At 41.8% G+C, this 17,910-nt stretch overlaps 1 protein-coding gene across 5 annotated transcripts in view; it reads right to left on the bottom strand.

The window, feature by feature from the left end:
* The window catches only part of AMBRA1 (autophagy and beclin 1 regulator 1), a 667,981-nt gene that overhangs the window by 641,759 nt on the left and 8,312 nt on the right, over positions 1-17,910 (bottom strand). For 3 of the 5 annotated variants that reach the window (XM_069221711.1, XM_069221709.1, XM_069221712.1), the window contains exon 2: positions 1,346-1,581. In XM_069221711.1, the coding sequence (XP_069077812.1) occupies positions 1,346-1,480 (135 nt within the window). In that variant the 5' untranslated portion in view covers positions 1,481-1,581. Of the gene's footprint in view, positions 1-1,345; positions 1,582-12,065; positions 12,190-17,910 lie in introns of those variants that run through there. The other 2 variants (XM_069221710.1, XM_069221713.1) reach the window with 2 other exon arrangements.

Raw genomic sequence — 17,910 nt, 5'->3', positions numbered from 1 at the left:
TCATTGATTTGTTTTTTTGTTGTTATTACAGTCAATTTGTCATTTATGTCATTATGCTGTGCACATTAATTTGAATATCACAACAACAACAAAAACATTTTCTTTGGTTTATAATGTTGTTAATGGACTCATTGTGTTTAATATGCACTTATATGTTTTGTCGTAACTGTATGTCATGAAAGTGTAGCAGGTATAGATGTGTGGGGATAGACAAAAATAATTGTTTTGAATAACAGCGAAGAGCTGTCATCAAGAGTAACCTACAATAACGTACCAAATCTACGGTAAGGGGGTAACATTGTGTACACTGCAAGTTTCTCACACATGCATCTTTAACCAAGGGGGCTTAGTCAAGTAGGGGGTGTGATCGGACAAACCATCAACCATTGGGTGCTACACAGTTTGTCCCAGGAGGTACAAGAAACAGGTTACACACCTTACTGAAACATAAGTGAAACAATTAGACACCACTTGGGTGGCTGAAGGTGAAATGGGGCACAGATCTGAATGAAGAGTTATCAAAACAGGAATGGTTGGCGGGCTGGACTGCACAGTTAAAGTTTTTAAAAAAATATATAAGTTTACACAACATACACCACACTTTCGTAACTCCGAGAAGCCTGCACAAAATGGTCCCTTGTGTCACACATGCATGACTGCAGAAGCCCTGTTCCTTCACATGGTTTGGGCATGTCAGAGCAGTCGCAGCTGTTCAACGTATCCTACACAACTCAAATATGTGCCTGTTAGGGTTAATGCCTCAGTGAGATGACTAGCTGGAAGGATGTAGAAATGGTACTTCTAGCTATGGAGCTGACAGATTGGTTCAACCCTCAAATACCCACATTACTTCATAGTAATAGTAACTACTGGAAAGGTAAACGGCAGAAAACCAAACTTCAGATGTTGAAAGGCAGGAGGAAGAGCAGGACAAGAGCCCGCAAACGATGAAAACAGCCCTGACTTCAGACACGCTGAATGGCACTGCACAGAAAGTCCCAACATAGTAGAGAGCCCTGTGATGATGATTACCTGATGGTTCCTCTCCGGACCAGGTCTACAGCGCACAACAAACTCTGCCATTAAAACAGTGAAATCGAAACGTTCTACCAGATGGACTAAGTCTCTACAAGTGGCCGGTGCAAATGGTTTATTGAAGCAGGAATGTCCTATTTAGAGGACTAAACAGGATTGATTTTATTTATTAACCATGTTCATAACAAACTGCTGATGTTATTGTAACGTCTTGTAACGAGATAAGTATTCATTGTTTAACATAAAAATTTATAATTATTCATTAAAAAAAACACACATCTGAGTCGAGAATTGTGAGAGACTGCCTTACCTTGCCCTCCCATTTCATCCAGCGGGTTTTGTCCTCTACCAGGGCTTGCAAAAGTCTCTGAGCGCCCAAGGCCTGGATACCACGTTCCCTCCCAGACAGGATCCGGACAGAGTTCTTCTCACGAACAATCTTCATGGCTCTGGTAACACCACCACCTCAGATACCAGCAAGAAGACAGCTGCAGACCACAGCCTACTAGTCACATCCAGGCCTCGAGGTGTCTTCAACATTTACACCTAACATAAGGAAAGAACAAAGAGTGAGAAGTGAGCAAGACAATACCCGTAATATAGGCATTGGAAGAACCTGCCATGAAGACAGCAAATTTGGTTTACTGCTCTAGTGACCCTGTTGCCTCAGATTTTCACTTTAGCGACATGGGCGGCTGTGCAGATTATCTGGTGCTTTACACCTAGTTTCTCCATTACCACAGTGTTGGGTAACATTAGCAAGGTCAAACAGCCATGACACTCGCATGCCACTAATGGAGAGCATCTGTACAGATTCCTTCACTGAAGGCTAGCCTGAGATTCCTCTACTGGATACCTGCAAGCAGCTGACTAGTTATCTTCATCCACTCAGATGTTTTGCTAACACTGAATTTTGGCATACCTGTAAATACTCCAGGAGATGCTGAGGGCTGTCTCTCTTCACCCCGAGCTATAGCATGTGGCCAATAACTTTGGTTTGTGTTTTACATCAGCATGTGAAATTCTTGGGGAATTAAGAAGGCTCTCGACCCAGGCACCAGCTTGTGTAAATCGATGCAGTGTGATGGTGTCCGAGAGGACAAGAACCCCCCACTGGCCCTTTAAAGGCCCCTGGTCTGTAATAAACCTGTAACTATCATCACAGACTGAGTGAACACCAACCTGGATGAGGTGAGAGAAGGATTCTTGCTGTCACCAAGAGATGGACCCTATATAATGCTGACCACTGCAAGGAAAGAGTCACCTCATATCACAAGTGTAGAAGCAGTCTGAAGAGACCTATGTGGTCCAAAGTGACAACTCCACCACTAGATACTGAACCTTCTCAACATCTCCACAGCTTTATCAATCCACAGACCTCTCCAAAACTGCCCCATTCTAAACACCCATGCCCACAGTGCCTCTCAGGAAACGCTTTCCTGGATCTGTGCACTAGGATAGAAGAGAGGGCGGAGGCACTTCCCAATCAACCACTGAGGATATCTTCATTGGGATACATTTTGGAATGCTAAACAGACATCTGTCCCAGAAAACCTCACCTTGGAAAGTATTTGACAAAGCAGGGAGATTGGCACACTTGTTTGGAAAGAAACACATTTTAATCATCTCTAGTTGTCAGATTGGCACCACTCCCATGCAGATAACCGTGACTGAAAATGTACAGACTGTCAGTACACCTCCGCTAAAGCAGGCATCCTTAGGACAAGAGGTGTCAGCTTCCCTTTCACTGAAGCAGTGTACGAAGCTGACAAGCATAATTTCGGTTCAAATCCCCCTAAAAAAAACTCCAACTAAAGGCTGAGGGAGAGGACCTGAAATGGAGAGGGGAGCTCATCAGGGTCTTCAATATGCCCTGTTTTCTGGGAGGAAATTAAATTCTGACTGGGAGCAACTGCTAGTGAATTCACAACTTGCTCAAGATGTTATAATAAAACTCCAGCGCATTCTCCTAGTCACCTGCAGCAGTCTGCAGACCGGAGTACCATGTGAATAACTTCACCTGCACGCTGAATGCAGCAAAGATAGTTCCAGAGCTCACTGCCTAAGCAACTCAAGGATCCACCGCTCCAAAATGCTTGCCAGCTCTGTCTCTATCTGGTTCACGCGGCTGCCAAGCCACACAGGAGGCTCCCATTCAACATCCCCTCCTACCAGGTTCCGTTTTGTTCATCTTTTCACCTGGTTAGGATGCCCCGATTCTCAACCAAGCAATGTTTTTATATTCACTCTTACAGGCCGCAGTGAAGAGGGCTCAGTCAGCGGTCTCCTTGTGTAACCCAGAAACAGTAACAATCTGCTAAGCTTTGCTGCCAGCAGCAGAGACGAGGGATGGGGGTAAAGGGGGTCTGCCAATGCTGCAAAACCAGCCGTGCTGCACAGGAGTATGAAATGGAGACGCTCACTGAATGCAAGCAGAGCGCCCAAAGAGCAGAATACGACTAGACTAAACTAAAATACATGCAGCAAATGAAATCCCTGAGATGCAAAAGGAAATTATTTTCGACCACAAAGACCACACATACATCAACGATTGCATTTTATATCCTTCATTAGGATGCCCTGGACTTGAACAAACGCTGTTCAGAGTCCCTCTTCAGAAGGTGTTAGCAGCGTATACTCTTCCAAGGGCCTATGGCACTGAAGTTGGAAGACCTTGCTTATGATTAGGGCTCCTGGTTTTTATGGTATTCATTTTTTTTAAAAACATTTCCATCTGTATTTATCTATAGTTTCTGTACATCTTATTAGTATTTATCCCCAAAAAAAATCTTGTTTTCAAAAAAGTGGAGTCCAAAATGGTACATTTGCACATTTATTTAACTGATAGAAAAAACACTCATATTTTGGGGACTGTCGGGTTTTAACAAATTCAGCAGCCAAATATTGCACAACACTATACCCACAGGTAAATATTAGCAATTTACTACAAATATATTTTATCATATGCCTATATTTAAATATACCTTAACCTGATTTTTAACTCCCCATGCTGCCTAGCTGCTTACCTGTGGTCTTGGAATTCACAACAGACCGAATGAAAGTCATTGATCAGAAGCACAATTTTCAGTAATTTTCCACTGTTTCTGATAAATACAGACATGAAACACATGGTTTTCTGCATGTATGTATCTGTAAAAATCAGTAAAAACGGAAAAAACAGGAGCCTTTCTTATGATCAAGGCCATCACGCACTGGAGACAGCAAACACATGACAAAGACCAACGAATAAAGAAATATAGAGATGCAGGTTTTACACACACCAGAATAACAATAACCTCTGATCCAGAAGAGGCACCCAGGCAAATGCCTAGATTTTATGTATACATTTACAGACTACCCCTGGAACTGCAGATAGGCAAAATAAAGGAGCAAAATTTCAATAGGCTACACTCTAACACATAGCAAGGGATCTTTACAGGCTTGGCTTTCTAATCAGAGACCAACTTCGAGGGATGGGACCGGGAGGGAGAGAGGTGGTAAGCTATAGCAGGGTTCGGAGGGGAGTACCACTTTCTGTCCTGTGTTGTATGCATTCGATTTCGGAGCGTCAAATGCACATACCAGGGGTTATCTTATGGATTCTAATTGAAAATGTAGCCAGGGAAACACTGGGGTAGCCGAGATCAGTGGCAGAACTAAAACTGGTTATTTGCAGCATGTCTGGTGGCCCCTGGATATGAAGGCTATGCAGCATATGCTAACTTCCTGGTATATCGTCACTTGGTCATGTATGAAGCATTAGCTTCAGGAATGCGACACCCAAGCGTTCATGAAGCAATAATTGTTATTCTACTTATGGCAGGAAAAGCCCCTCTATTAGTGCCTCTGACAGACTGCTTTCTCGAGTAATAAAACAACAATCAAAATAATGACTAATAATCTGTCTATTTTGGTGCATGGCTAATTTCTACTGGACCTGGGGGGAATCTGTCACTGTCCAATGGTCATAATTCACACACATCTGCATTACTGCATCAACTGTGCCACAATCTGACAGTCAGAGTTTTCCTTGCTGCAGAGAACGCCTTTGACTTCCAGACTGGGAGGTGGTGGACTTTCTTCTGATAGTGCTACTATTATATTCTGGGCCCATTCACAGAATCCACAGTTCTGTTTCCAGTCCTATTATGGTATCTCCTAGTACCCACCAGAGATGTCCTCTCCACATTCAACTTTGCAAAAGATCTTAAAATTATTGGCCTGCATACTACAGGAGTGTCAGTTGTTTAGGGAAGTAAGGATTCAAGGTAGCAGATTTCTGTTGTCCCTCTACAAGGGTGATACCCTTTTGTTTACAAAAGACGACAACTTGTCAGACACTCTCTGCAAGAATATTCAATTCATACGGGTGTCTGGGCTTCAGAATAATTTGGTCTAATCAGAAATGTTCCCACTGACATAGGGCATTGTTCAATCAGAACGTGTCTACCACCCCAATGGCGTTCTGACTGTTGCTTTCCTTTAATAGCAATCCTCTTCACAGCAGGAGAGACTGTGGTTTGTGTGCATGAGTGACCTATTTTGTGACAGGCGATTTTAACTGCTGGCCCAATTCAAAGTGTATGGTAATGTTTAGGCCTATTAATATGTTCTCTATGCCAAGGTACAACCTTACGAGCTAAGAAGAGTGTACAATGACATGTGGTAGGGATGCCAAAGGCAAACAACATCAGCTCGATTCAAAGAACCGGCGTACTAAAGTGAGAAAATGAAGCTTCTGTACTAGAACGGTCGCGATCAACCCAACCTAGAGACAGACCTCTGGGACCCCTTCGAAAGCCATCTTAGGTGGAGAGGAAGAGATGCATTGAGAAGCTGTGGGACCTGCTGCTTACAGGAGCATGGTGTATCAGGAACAAACATGGATTCTGGTCAGGCAACCACAGCTGTTTGATATTCTTAAAGGTGTGCAATAATGTTCTCAACTACTATTGACATTCCACTTGTGTTTCACTGCAACTTCTTAAAACATTTTCAAAACTCTGCTTCTTCGTAATACATCCATTCACTCCTTGAACACACATAAGTTTTTAAGATACTAACTTGCTGCTTTTATTTGTGTTTTTCAGAAGCTGCTCTGATTTTGTAAACAATGCTTTTGCGCTATTTGCTAATGTTTTAAAGATTTTTGTATTTAGATGAATGTATAACAACTAATGTAAATTGTTATGCAGGGCTTTCGTTGTGACTGGAAGGAACACGTTCAAAGAAGGTCGTTGGCATGCACAGGACAGCGGAACATTGCATCTTGGAGGAGCTACTGATGAAGAAGGAGTAACAGTACTATGAAGGATTGCAGGCCTTGAGTTTCAGCTGGCAACACTGAACAAACGTCACAAATCAAACAAAAGTCTAATATTGTGTTGTCGCATTTTACCTGCCAACAGTCAACCACTGTGTTTGCACCCACAGCAGGCATCTTACATTGTAAGCCATAACTCCAAAGTATCTACCATTTCCATAGTTCAGCTGAGGACGTCAAAGCAACATGAAGGTTACACTTCCTAGCTCTACCGCAGCAGAGCGGTAGGGCTCCGTGGCTACAGAAATGTAGGAACACACGTGGACTTGAATGCTTGATACAAAACCAAGAACAGTCTTGGAAAAGGACATGCAAGGTGGTTTGAAAATTATCCAGGTGCAGGAATAAGATAATACTAATAAGTGTAATCCATTCAGTAATTGGTCCAGTGTTTTTCAATGCAATACTAAGTAATACTGTCTAAGAGCAGCATGGTGGCTTAGCTCATTGCTTCTTAAACTACTGAAAAATAGTACCAATAGCCCTGCATAAGCTAACAAGTTTTTTTGTGTTAACAACAAACCTTTTTATTATTATTTAGAAAATAAAAAAATATTTTTTTCAAAAGGTTTGGGAACATATGTTTAGCCAAATCAATGGGGCCAGACCATGTGCTCTGAAGCGGTACCGCAAATGATGGCAAACATTAGGGCCACAAATAGGGAGAAATAAATCTTATCACAACAGGTGCTACAACTCAGTGCTATCTGGAATTTGATGTTCTTAAAACCTAACAACAGGGAACTAGAGAACAAAAATAGAGCTCTACGTCTCCAATGAGACAATCTTGGTGCCCAAGTGGGCAAAGCATATCATCAGGCAAAACTAAAAAGTAGGCGCTACATGAAATGTGATGTTTGAGAACAATATGAATATGACAATTTACAGAAGACATCAATTACCATATAGGCCTCATTGGACCCAGCAGTGGCAAAGTCCTATCCATGTCAATGCGATCAGTAGAGACTACATGGAATATGGTGGTCATAAACTAATTATGTGACTTATGAGGATCTATGGGTCTATGTGGGCTCACGGAGAAGCCACTATAGACACTAACCAGCTAAAGACCACACAATGAAATCTTAAATATGGAACACAGTCAGACTGAAGGACACAACAAGGGACAGTAACAACTTTTGGCATCTGAAGAAATAAGAACAATTTGTGTTTTTTTTTATTGTTTTTTAAAAAAAAAGGAAAACACATATCAGAGTAAGAAAAATGAGGTGTCATTAATATAAAAATGTATAAAGCCCCAATATGAACAGACATGCGATAAGTGTATGTTTTCACCAAAACATCACAAAGAATTAGAAACTCCAGATATTTTTAAAAGAAAATATTGCAATACTGGGCAGGAGTCCCTACACATGCAAAAGAATCCACAAACTATGCAATCACGAACATCTGAAGGTAGAAGAATAGAGTTTTTGCGAAGCAATTACTACAAACTAAATAAGAGAGATTACCAGGCATGGCATAACACAGCATTTTGTACCCAAGTAGCAAAAAACCCAACAGCACGTTCTAGGTTTTTTGTGCAAATATTACTAGGCTGGTCTTCACCTCAGACGACCCGTGATAGGAGACCACAAACTATATTTTAACATTACAGTGCATTCCTAAGCTGAACTTCTAAGGAGTAAAAACCATAACCCTCGGCGCCAGAAGTGCTCTCGATTTGTACGCTACAGAACTAGGAAGCAGATGCTGCCCTGGAAGGATAAACCATTTATTAAGTTCAGAACACCAAACTCACTCTCAATTAACCCAATTTCATTGCAAGTGAAAAGGCCTCCCTTGATCATTTAATTTCTTCTCAGGAGCAAAGAAATCAAAGTATAACAAACAAGAGAAGCGTGCACTCGGCCATCTGTCTTGATGTGGGTGCAAGTCTCCTCGATACTGGATGCATTATTCAAGAAGGAAAGATACTTGAAGCAAACTGCCAAAGGCATCTTCTATAGTCTATAGTGGAAGCATTCATATCCCTAGGTGCCAGAGTGCGGGTGAAGGCATCACACACCACCTGAATACGCAAGCACACTCAGAGTAGGGATCAGACCTTGGAATGCAGAAAAACAAATGTTAGGAGAGTAACAACAGGAAGCTTATCCTTGAACACATTTTTCCAAGGTCATGAATATGATCTGCAGTCAGCAGTTGAGTCTCTTACTGAGGTTCTCATCTAAAACTAAGAGTTCAACAGCACATAACCTGCGACAGATCGTGATGTCTCAACCTGGAAAAGTTACAGTTTAGTAAATCATATTCATTAGCGCACATGCTCTCCTCTCAGATGAACTAGGCTTTAGCACATTACATACCGTATATTTTGCGCAAGAGACACCAAAAATGATTAACATTTATCTTCCAAGTTCTTTGTACTATATATGTAAAAGGAAAATGTATATGCCACAGAAGGAAGAACCCCTAGCAAGCCAGCTTCTTTCAGCCAAACAGAGAAACATTAAGACTGAAGTAGAAACCTCCTCTTTCCTTGCTGCTTCTTGTCAGATGAGGCATGCTTTCTCCTCGTTAATAAATTTTAGTAAAGGCTACTTGGTAACATTGATCATTAAAGACAGTGTTGTGAACATTGTTTGTGCACAGGTCACGCAAGGAGGAGCATTCATGTTTTGAGTGGTATTGTGATTTTAGTTTAAATTGGTCCTTGCAAGAATGTCAGATTTAGTGGACCATCCCAAGTCCAGACTGCGACAATCCTTGCCAGTTGGCCATCGCAGGTTCTCCATCTAGGTGAACTGTACAGCTTAGGGAAGCTTCGTGCCCGGCATTCTGGATCACTAATATGCATCCATTAAGCCAGACAATTATCTTGAACACCTTTACAGGAGGATAATGCGAAAGATAGTGGACTGGATGGCATCACAAATTCTAGGATACATTACATGCAGTCTTATAAAACTTAACAAGATTCATTATTAGCAGAGGTCTTTGGAGGCTGTGGCTTCTTAGCTTGAGAGTGGGTTTCCAAAGGTCTCTGGGCAGGTGGTGCTCAGCAGAACCTTTGCACTTCCTGTCAACCCTAACAAATAGGAAGACACTGCAGGACCAGACTCAAGTCATTGTTGTAGTGGCTCTGTGGTGCTCACTGTTATTTACATTGCTCCCTCGATCATTTATGTTTGACAGTTATACACACCAAAAAGAAGTGCGTAATCCAATCAGAGACTGTAGTTTATGGCGTAAAAGTGCCAGTGCAAGTGCAGTAGTAATCTCAACTGTTTGTAGTCAGCTATTACAGTCGCTCCCGTTCTAAGCCAGCAAACATACTACTGTCCCCAGGCATACTAAGGGCATTAATCAATAATCCCCGACAGAAACAAGCAGGCAGTGAACCTCTTCTCCAGCTGTCAAGCAGGGCCAGTCCACCCTACTCTTTCAGATTCTGGCCTTACTTGCAGAGGTGCTCCCTGCCTCTGCCGGACTTGTCTGCAGCTTGCTCAGCTTCTTCCCTTTATTTACTCCTCTGAGGCGGAAGTGTCAGTGCAGTGAATGCCGCTCGATGCAGGTGGAAAGGTGGCCAATAAGTACAGGACACAGAAGCATTGGGAAGGGATATCTGCTTAACGCCAAGAACAGGCACCAAGTGGGCAAAAAAGTGTTAGGCTTAAAACAGTGTCATTAATTCAAATTGCTCTGTGCTATAGGATCACAAGAATATTATTCGGAAGCTTGACTTAAGCTAGGGTGGGGATGTCATGACCAAGGGGCAGGTGCTGGTAGTGAAGTGGAGACAGCTTCCAGAAAGGAGAGGACATACTCTGTCATGCTGTCTTTTTAATGTATGGTTGCCAGACTGACAGTGGAGCCAATTCTCCAGAGACTCTGAAATATCACTAACATCAAGCCCTTCCCATATGGACTTATGTTTTCTGGATGAGTAAAAGCACATTTAAGTGCCAGTGACCAAACATACCATATTCCTTAATGTGGAATCTTAAAAATACAAGCACTGGGTGCAAAGTACCAAGAACAAAAATACATCGTCCAAAGCAAAAGCATTACAAATACCGCTGTAAAAGACTTGATGGGCCTTATGCGTATAACAGTTTACAGTGGGATCAGCTACAGCATTGTCGATTCAGACCTAGACTGAAGCATGTCAGTCTTAGGACCACTTGAAAGAACAAACAAGAGACAACCAAAGAACCATGTCCAGTCGCAATGGCCACACTCTTTCCAGAATCGGACCCGATACAAAATATTCCAGTTGCTGACTGCAACTATTTTTATTGCGGCTGAAATCACAAGATCTCCTGGTCAAATTCTATACGATATCCTACTTTTTGTGTTAGAGTCCGCATGTAGCCTTTTCAGGCAGTGATGTAGTACATTCAGGAGTGGCTCTGTTCACCTTCCTCTGGGTGAGCGTTCGAGCAGCTGCAGGTAATGTGCTGGCCATCAGACTAATAATACTGTTAAACTGGCCTCACCGTACCCACACATTGATACATTACTTTCTAGGTGTAGGTCCCGACATTATTGGGTGCACTCTTGCATCATTTCTGCCCTCACTGACCAGCCGAGAAGTGGCCACTCATACAATGTCTTCATTTCGGCTGTGCATTTCATGCAATATAATATTACTTGGATAAATTTAACCTGACACTTTCTGATCTGGTTTTCTTTTTCCTTTGTGTCTATTGTAGTTTAATTAGTGTTCACGAATAGGTTTTTTTATAGGGCAGCAACGACATTTTCAGTCTCTTGCATTCGGGGTTGGCTCTGTTGACTTTACCCAAAGGTGGGACTTGGAGCTGCCTTGTGTGTAGTCAGTGCCCAGACAGCTGGCTCCACAAAACTGCAGCAAGAGCCTCAACAGCACATCAAAAGCAAGCACATGTGTTTTTATCTTCTGAAAAATTTAGCACATTTGTGCCTGGATGTACCAGCCGCTAGGCTCTGCTCTAAACTGTCTTTCCATGGGTCAAGACCACATGAGCCACACAGCAGAGAGTAAGCACAAGCGATACTGGGTAAATAACACAGCAATTTTTTGTTTTGCTCAAGAACAAATTGTGCTGATCAAACTAGGGCAAGAAAAATTAAAGGTTTGTGATTTAGCCTTAAGACGGGACACGTTTTTTAAATGCTGGAAACCCTCACCCAACTGCTGGTGGCATGCTTCATCATCTGTTCCCTCCCTACCTTGACCAAAGCCACTGGGATTAGACGGGCTCTACCAGGAGCACACTGTGAGGTTGTTTTCCATGTGTGTAATATGTGAGAAAGTGCGCTTCCCACTGTTGCTGTGTGACGAGTGACCCAACACGCAAGGTAGGGAGCTTAAGTTAAAAAGCCGTTAGGAATAGATGTCCGTTTCATATTTTATTCCAAACCGTTTTGACAACTGGTTATACAAGTTAAAGCGAAAGCCAGGATCTTCTAGTCTATAACCTGAATTTAGTTAGTGTGTCACCAACACCTGTAGCAGGCTATTCATTGCAGTCAATTGTCTGTACATTTAAATATCTTGCAACTTGGGAAACAAATTCCTTTTATATGGTTAAATATTTTGGAGCACCATTTAAAATCTGTGTCTTAGCCCAGCAAACTAAACAAGAAAGGTATAATTGATGCAGAGCTTGGGAGGAATTTAACCTGAAAGCATCAGTTGATCCCTTAACAAAAGATGTACAAAATTATAATCCATTTGATTTCTGGTAGCGTTTAATACCTTGCTTGCAGATATCGCTGGCAAAACGCTTCTGGTCTAAGATGAAAAAGTCTTCAGGTTTTCAGTTAAGGCATACGCAGGCTATTCGGCGACCTGGATACGCTCAGATTGACAATCTACCAGGCTGAAAGAAATGGGGAATAACAATCTGCAGATTTCAAAGCTGAATTTGCCACCTGAGAGTCAAAAAACAAGGCTAACATTACGAAATTTAAATTAGATTACTTTTTCAGGAGATGAATAATGTCCTAAACACAGGATTATTTGTGAACTGCAAATCCAATTGGCCACTCAGTCCCTTCTTGCAAAACGTGTCCACTCTGTGAAGACTTATTTTTGGAGAATATCACAGACAGCCAAAATCCAATGCTATGGCAAGCTATCCATGCAAGACTGGTATGATATTAGAGTGTGCCCAGGCCCAGATGAAACACTTTGAAATGATGGTGCAGTAAAAAGAAAAAATAGCAGCCGTTCTAGGTCCCTAATAACTTTAGCCAGTAACAATTTTGGAACACTTAGCCATTCTTCACTCGTGAGTTCCTGCCATTTCTGAATGGGTCCCTTGTTGAGGGGGTAATGCACACTTTATGGAAATCAGCTACGATAAACCCTTTACAAAAACCAGTAACCCCAACAACCTTTACCTCTTGCATTTAGGAAAGCTACTGAAAAGACATTTTTACAGAAAATGATTCAATGCTTACCTAATGTCATGATGGAATACGTCCAATACATAGCACTAAGTTAGATGCAGCGTAGGGGTGGCAATGGTGTCGTGGGATTGGTCCCATTAGATCTGTTATCTCCTTTAACAAAAGTGCTCACATCATAATAAAATCCAGGCTGCAGAAGCAGTTTTCCCTGCCACCATATTGGCATGGCTTGAATCATTCTTAAGGGCATGGGCAATCTACTGCCTTACCTCCAAGCAGCACAAAGCCGCAATAAATCAGGCAGGGGATTCCACAAGGTTCTATGCTAGCACCTTATCTATTTAATGCACATGTGCACCCCCTGGCTAAAGCATTCCACCCAGCATGGTCCAATTCTCTACATATGCTATTAACAACCCACTTGTGACACACAAACCTCCAAAGCTCAGCCTACATTGTCTTTAATTGACTGTCTCTCTCTATCCCTCGTTGGTGAATGCCTGAATTATTTAACACTTAATCCTAACGAATTTGTTAAATTCCAAGACAAATCCTCCACCAGACTCCATCAGGCTGGCCTAACTGAGCCCCCCGAGGCCCTGCCTAGTCAGTTATGAAAGTGTATCACCTTAGTATTCTCCAGGATTCTGATCTTGCTCTTGAAGTCAAGCCGGCTAAAGTTTCTTACATGCACTCCCTACAAATTCAAAGCTTGAAGAGACTTTCTTTTTCTAAAAATTCAACACCAAGTACTGGTTATCAAAGCCACTTTCCAATCCTGGTAACATTTTGGCAATTATATTTTTAACTGCATTTACTCCTTTCCCAACATAATATAATTTTACTTCCACATAAGTGCATGCCACAGTCATGTCACAAAGCAGGATTTTTGTCAGACCTCGTAGTCAATTGTCTAAAAACAGTGTTCACAATCCTCTTTCTGCCCTCGATCCCTTTGTATCTGTAGCTCTCCCCCATCATCAATGCTGGCAATGATATGTACATGGTTGCCCCGCAAAGATACTGGACCCATTTACAAATGGTAATTGCATCAGCATCAATCGTCAGAGGACTACCTGAAAAAGATTATGTTAGTGTCACGGTTTGATTACCGCACTGGTAACCAGTCTGACAGAATGCTTTTTTCAAATTAATGGTTGTTACCCACAGAACTATATGTTAATCTACTCTGGAGTTTTTTGCAGTCAAGTTAAAATGCTAGATGCTAGTATGTTTCTAGGAGTTAGCCAATGTGGCCAACCTTGAAATCCCCAGAACCAAGTCGGTCACATTTGGCAAAAGTACAAGCAAATCAACTAAAAGACTGAGTTGAATGTGTACCTTTCTTTAAACCAACATACAATGCTGCTTATACTTACTTGTTACAGATAGGGGTTATAAAAGAAATTCTGATGTTCCAACCAAAATAAGAAAACATGTAAGGATATCTTGTGATAAATCACACCTCACACTTGGGCAAATAGATGTTAAATTCCCCCTCACATTCACAGCACGTCAAGAGAAGCAGTAGAAACTCATCTCAAAGGCCAACAAATTCTTGCAGTCGTGCTGATTCAGGGATGTATCAATTGCAGGTACATACATCTCTCTGACCGGCCCAAAGGACAGTTGCTTGAGAAAACTTAATCTTATACACATCCTCTCAGATGCTGGCGAGCATCACCAAAATCCACCTGCTGCCCAAAGGGGACTGTGTCTGGCTGTGCCACGGAATGCACTTTCTTTAACCTTCTGCACACCCTCACCTTCAAAGGTGGCTGGCATTTTTAACATTAAAAATAATGATCACTAACACTAATGCACACTCAAAGATGACTTATTAAATCCTTGGAGCCCGCTGTTACGGGCTATACCAGCCACTAAAGGCCCGCTCCAGGGTTAAAGGCCCTAGCCCAGGGCAAGAGCATTTAACAAGGAAGCAGGACTTCAATATAGCATTAAAGCCCACTGTAGCGTAGCGGGCTATACTGGCAATTAAAGGCCCACTAAAACGTTAAAGCCCAAGGCGAGGGCCTTCAACAAGGGATACTTTAAAGTATAGCCCAGCTACAAAGGGCTATAAGGTTATTAGAATATTCCAAAACTAGATGGCAGAATGTTCGAATAAATAAAACAAAGACCTAATGGACCTTGGGCCATTGGAATGCTGACATTCCAGGCTTTTACCAGCCAGTAAAAGCCCAGAGCACTCCACTGTCACCAATGGAGATTCCCAACCTTCCAATGTTCTAATCCATTGTCTCCAATGGAGATCCCAACATTCCAATGTTCTAATCCATGGTCTCCAATAGAGATGCCAACATTCCAAGGTTCTAATCCATTGCCTCCAATAGAGATACCAACATTCCAAGGTTCTAATCCATTGCCTCCAATGGAGATCCCAACACTCCAATGTTCTAATCCACTGCCTCCAATGGAGATCCCAACGTTTTAATATAGCCTTAGAACCCACCGTAGCGGGCTCTACCGGCTATTAAAGGCCCGCTCCCGCGTTAAATGCCCGAGCCGAAGGCGAGGGCATTTAACAAGGGAAAGGGCCTTTAATAGCCGGTAGAGCCCGCTACGGCGGGTTCTAAGGCTATTAGAACATTCTGCCACTCAGGGCAGAATGTTCTATTAAAAAAAAATAATAATAATATGCTCACAGAGCCCGAGGGGATTTTAATCCCCTCGGGCTCCGTGAGGCTTTGTTCACAGCTGTTGCTGTGAACAAAGCGAACATTGGAATGTTGGCGCTGCGGGCTTTTACCGGCCAGTAAAAGCCCGCAGCACTCCATTGTTTTCAATGGAGCTGCCAACGTTCGAATGTTTTAATACGGTATGTCTCACTATCACAAAAAAGTTATCTCCTATAAGCTTTTTCGGCTGCCAAAATGAGAAGCACCTAAATAAACACTAAGCACCTGCATTACAACCTCACTGCACCATTATCTGTTCTCTTCATGGCTTGTATATACTGATCTTAAAATACTAAACTGTGTACATTTCACCTGAAGTTGCAACATTATTACTGCAAAAGAAATGCAAGGTAATTTCTCAAGGACAAAACATTGAACCTAAGCAAGGGAAAATTCAGATCGTTCATTTCCCAAAATATCTTAATTGGGGACATTTTGTGCCTCCTTCCCCAAATTATTTTTTTTGTGCCCACATTAACCAAGAAGACCTGTTTATCAGATTTTCTAGCCATCTAGCATACCAAGTCCTAAACTTTGTTTCTAATTCATACAAGAGCACAGCTGCAGAATGTCTAAATCCTGCTGTGACTTCTGGGGCTTGCTAATAAGAGTGGATCAAAATACATTGCTTGTCAGGGGCTGTCAAATTGTTTAAAACAAAAAACCAACTGGCAAAAAGGTAATATCTCTTGCCACATATTAAACGTTTCCCTTTCAATCATTAGTTAGAACAGTTCTACAATTGATGGCGCTATCACATATCAAGTAAGCCAATGCCTTGCTGATGGCACAACGAAACAGGGCCATACTACGTTTAGCTTGAGGTACATTCTGCTGCCTTATAACACGACCTATGAAATCACGCTGAAAATCTAGGCCTTATATTGGCTGACTCTTCACTGATCCATAGAGCTCCGGGCTGGCACCAAACCTACAAACTGTTAAACCGTTGTCAACTTTCATACAAGGCTGACAAACTTACTACTGCTAGTAGTACACGTTTAGCACTTGGGAAAAGCCTGGCTCAAATAGCTATACAAGGCTACCACAATGAATCAGTCATTTTCAACCACTGCTCTCAGGTTGTGGGACATATTCCTTCCCATATGATTAGTTGTCTCACTAATTGCCCAAGGGATAAAAAAAAAATCTATACGTTCAATATCCATTGTTCAAATCCACATGTCTGCAAAAAACAATGTTAAACCATATCTCTGCAGGGTTTCTCAAAAGAATAAAACCTGACACATCTAAAGTTACATCATAACATCCAGTTAACACCTCTACACACCTAAACATTGCAGATTCTTTATAACCTAATATATAACTAACTAATCACAACATAATAATTATTATATTAGAATTATAACTAATAATAATTTAAAACATGTCAATTGTTTTCAACTGTCTGGAACAAAAGATTATGAAAAGCAATGCTAAGAATATATCTATTTTTTTAAAGTTTTTAACAGAAAGTACATTTTAATACTCAAACACAACGTCAAAGTGATTACAAAATACCATGAAATGATTTTTGGCCACAACAGAAGATTTAGATCTTGTTTTTAATAGTCAAATACTGCCCACAACAAGCATTTACTTACATTATCAATCCTCTGTTAACTACACAATAAAACACGATTGAACAAACTAGTGGGTTTGTTTTACAAATGCAACGTGAATGGACTGATGAATATTACACTACGATGTTGAAATTTCTTATACTACCAGTTTGATGTTTAGCATGCAGGTTTTTATTTTGAGACAAAATAGAGCAACTGTCCCATGAAGAAACTCATAAAACGAATATATTAAATATGGAAGTCTCAGTGTCTGTCTTATCCAAACATTACGGCTACCATCGGGCTGTATCTGCATAATATAAGAGGGTGGCTGAGAGCCTTCCCTGAGATGAAAGCTCCAGGGCCAATCCCTCTGTGAGCTCGAAGGATAAAAGAGAGTCCCAATAACCACTTTCTCAGCCAACCTTTACTTCAGTACATTCTTTCACATTTTTATAAAAAATTATGCATTATTTAACAGATCTTATGCACTGAAAAGTTAAAGAGTGCAATGGGGCCTTAGCAGGCTGTAGGAACGCTCGATACAAACTGATTCAGGGTTGCCTCTATTTTGCAGTCAACAGGTGGTCTAACTGTGCCTCCAAATGCTGGACTCATAGCTAGGTGTATGCCAGGAAGTGATCTGCTGGTGGTCTAACTGCGTCCCCGGGAGTTGGGCTTCCATTGTTCAAAGGTGGACATGATATGGTGGAATACTGGTGATTTAACAGTCACTGCTTCCTAATGGCTTACTTGTGGTTTAACAAAGTGCCCATGGCCTGGCATGGGCCTCCTATTCCTCCTGGTGAACGCCATCTAGTGGTTTGCTGGGATTTAAGAGTGCCTCCAGAGGTTGGCCTAGCCCCTTGGGGGACCATGTACTGCAATCCTGGGAACTCAGCCCATATGGGATGATCAGTGTCTGAGC

Source organism: Pleurodeles waltl, chromosome 3_1, assembly GCF_031143425.1.
Source record: "Pleurodeles waltl isolate 20211129_DDA chromosome 3_1, aPleWal1.hap1.20221129, whole genome shotgun sequence".
Taxonomy (NCBI): Eukaryota; Metazoa; Chordata; class Amphibia; order Caudata; family Salamandridae; genus Pleurodeles; species Pleurodeles waltl.
The sequence above is the reverse complement of the archived record's forward strand: the minus strand, read 5'-3'. Positions and strand labels throughout refer to the sequence as shown.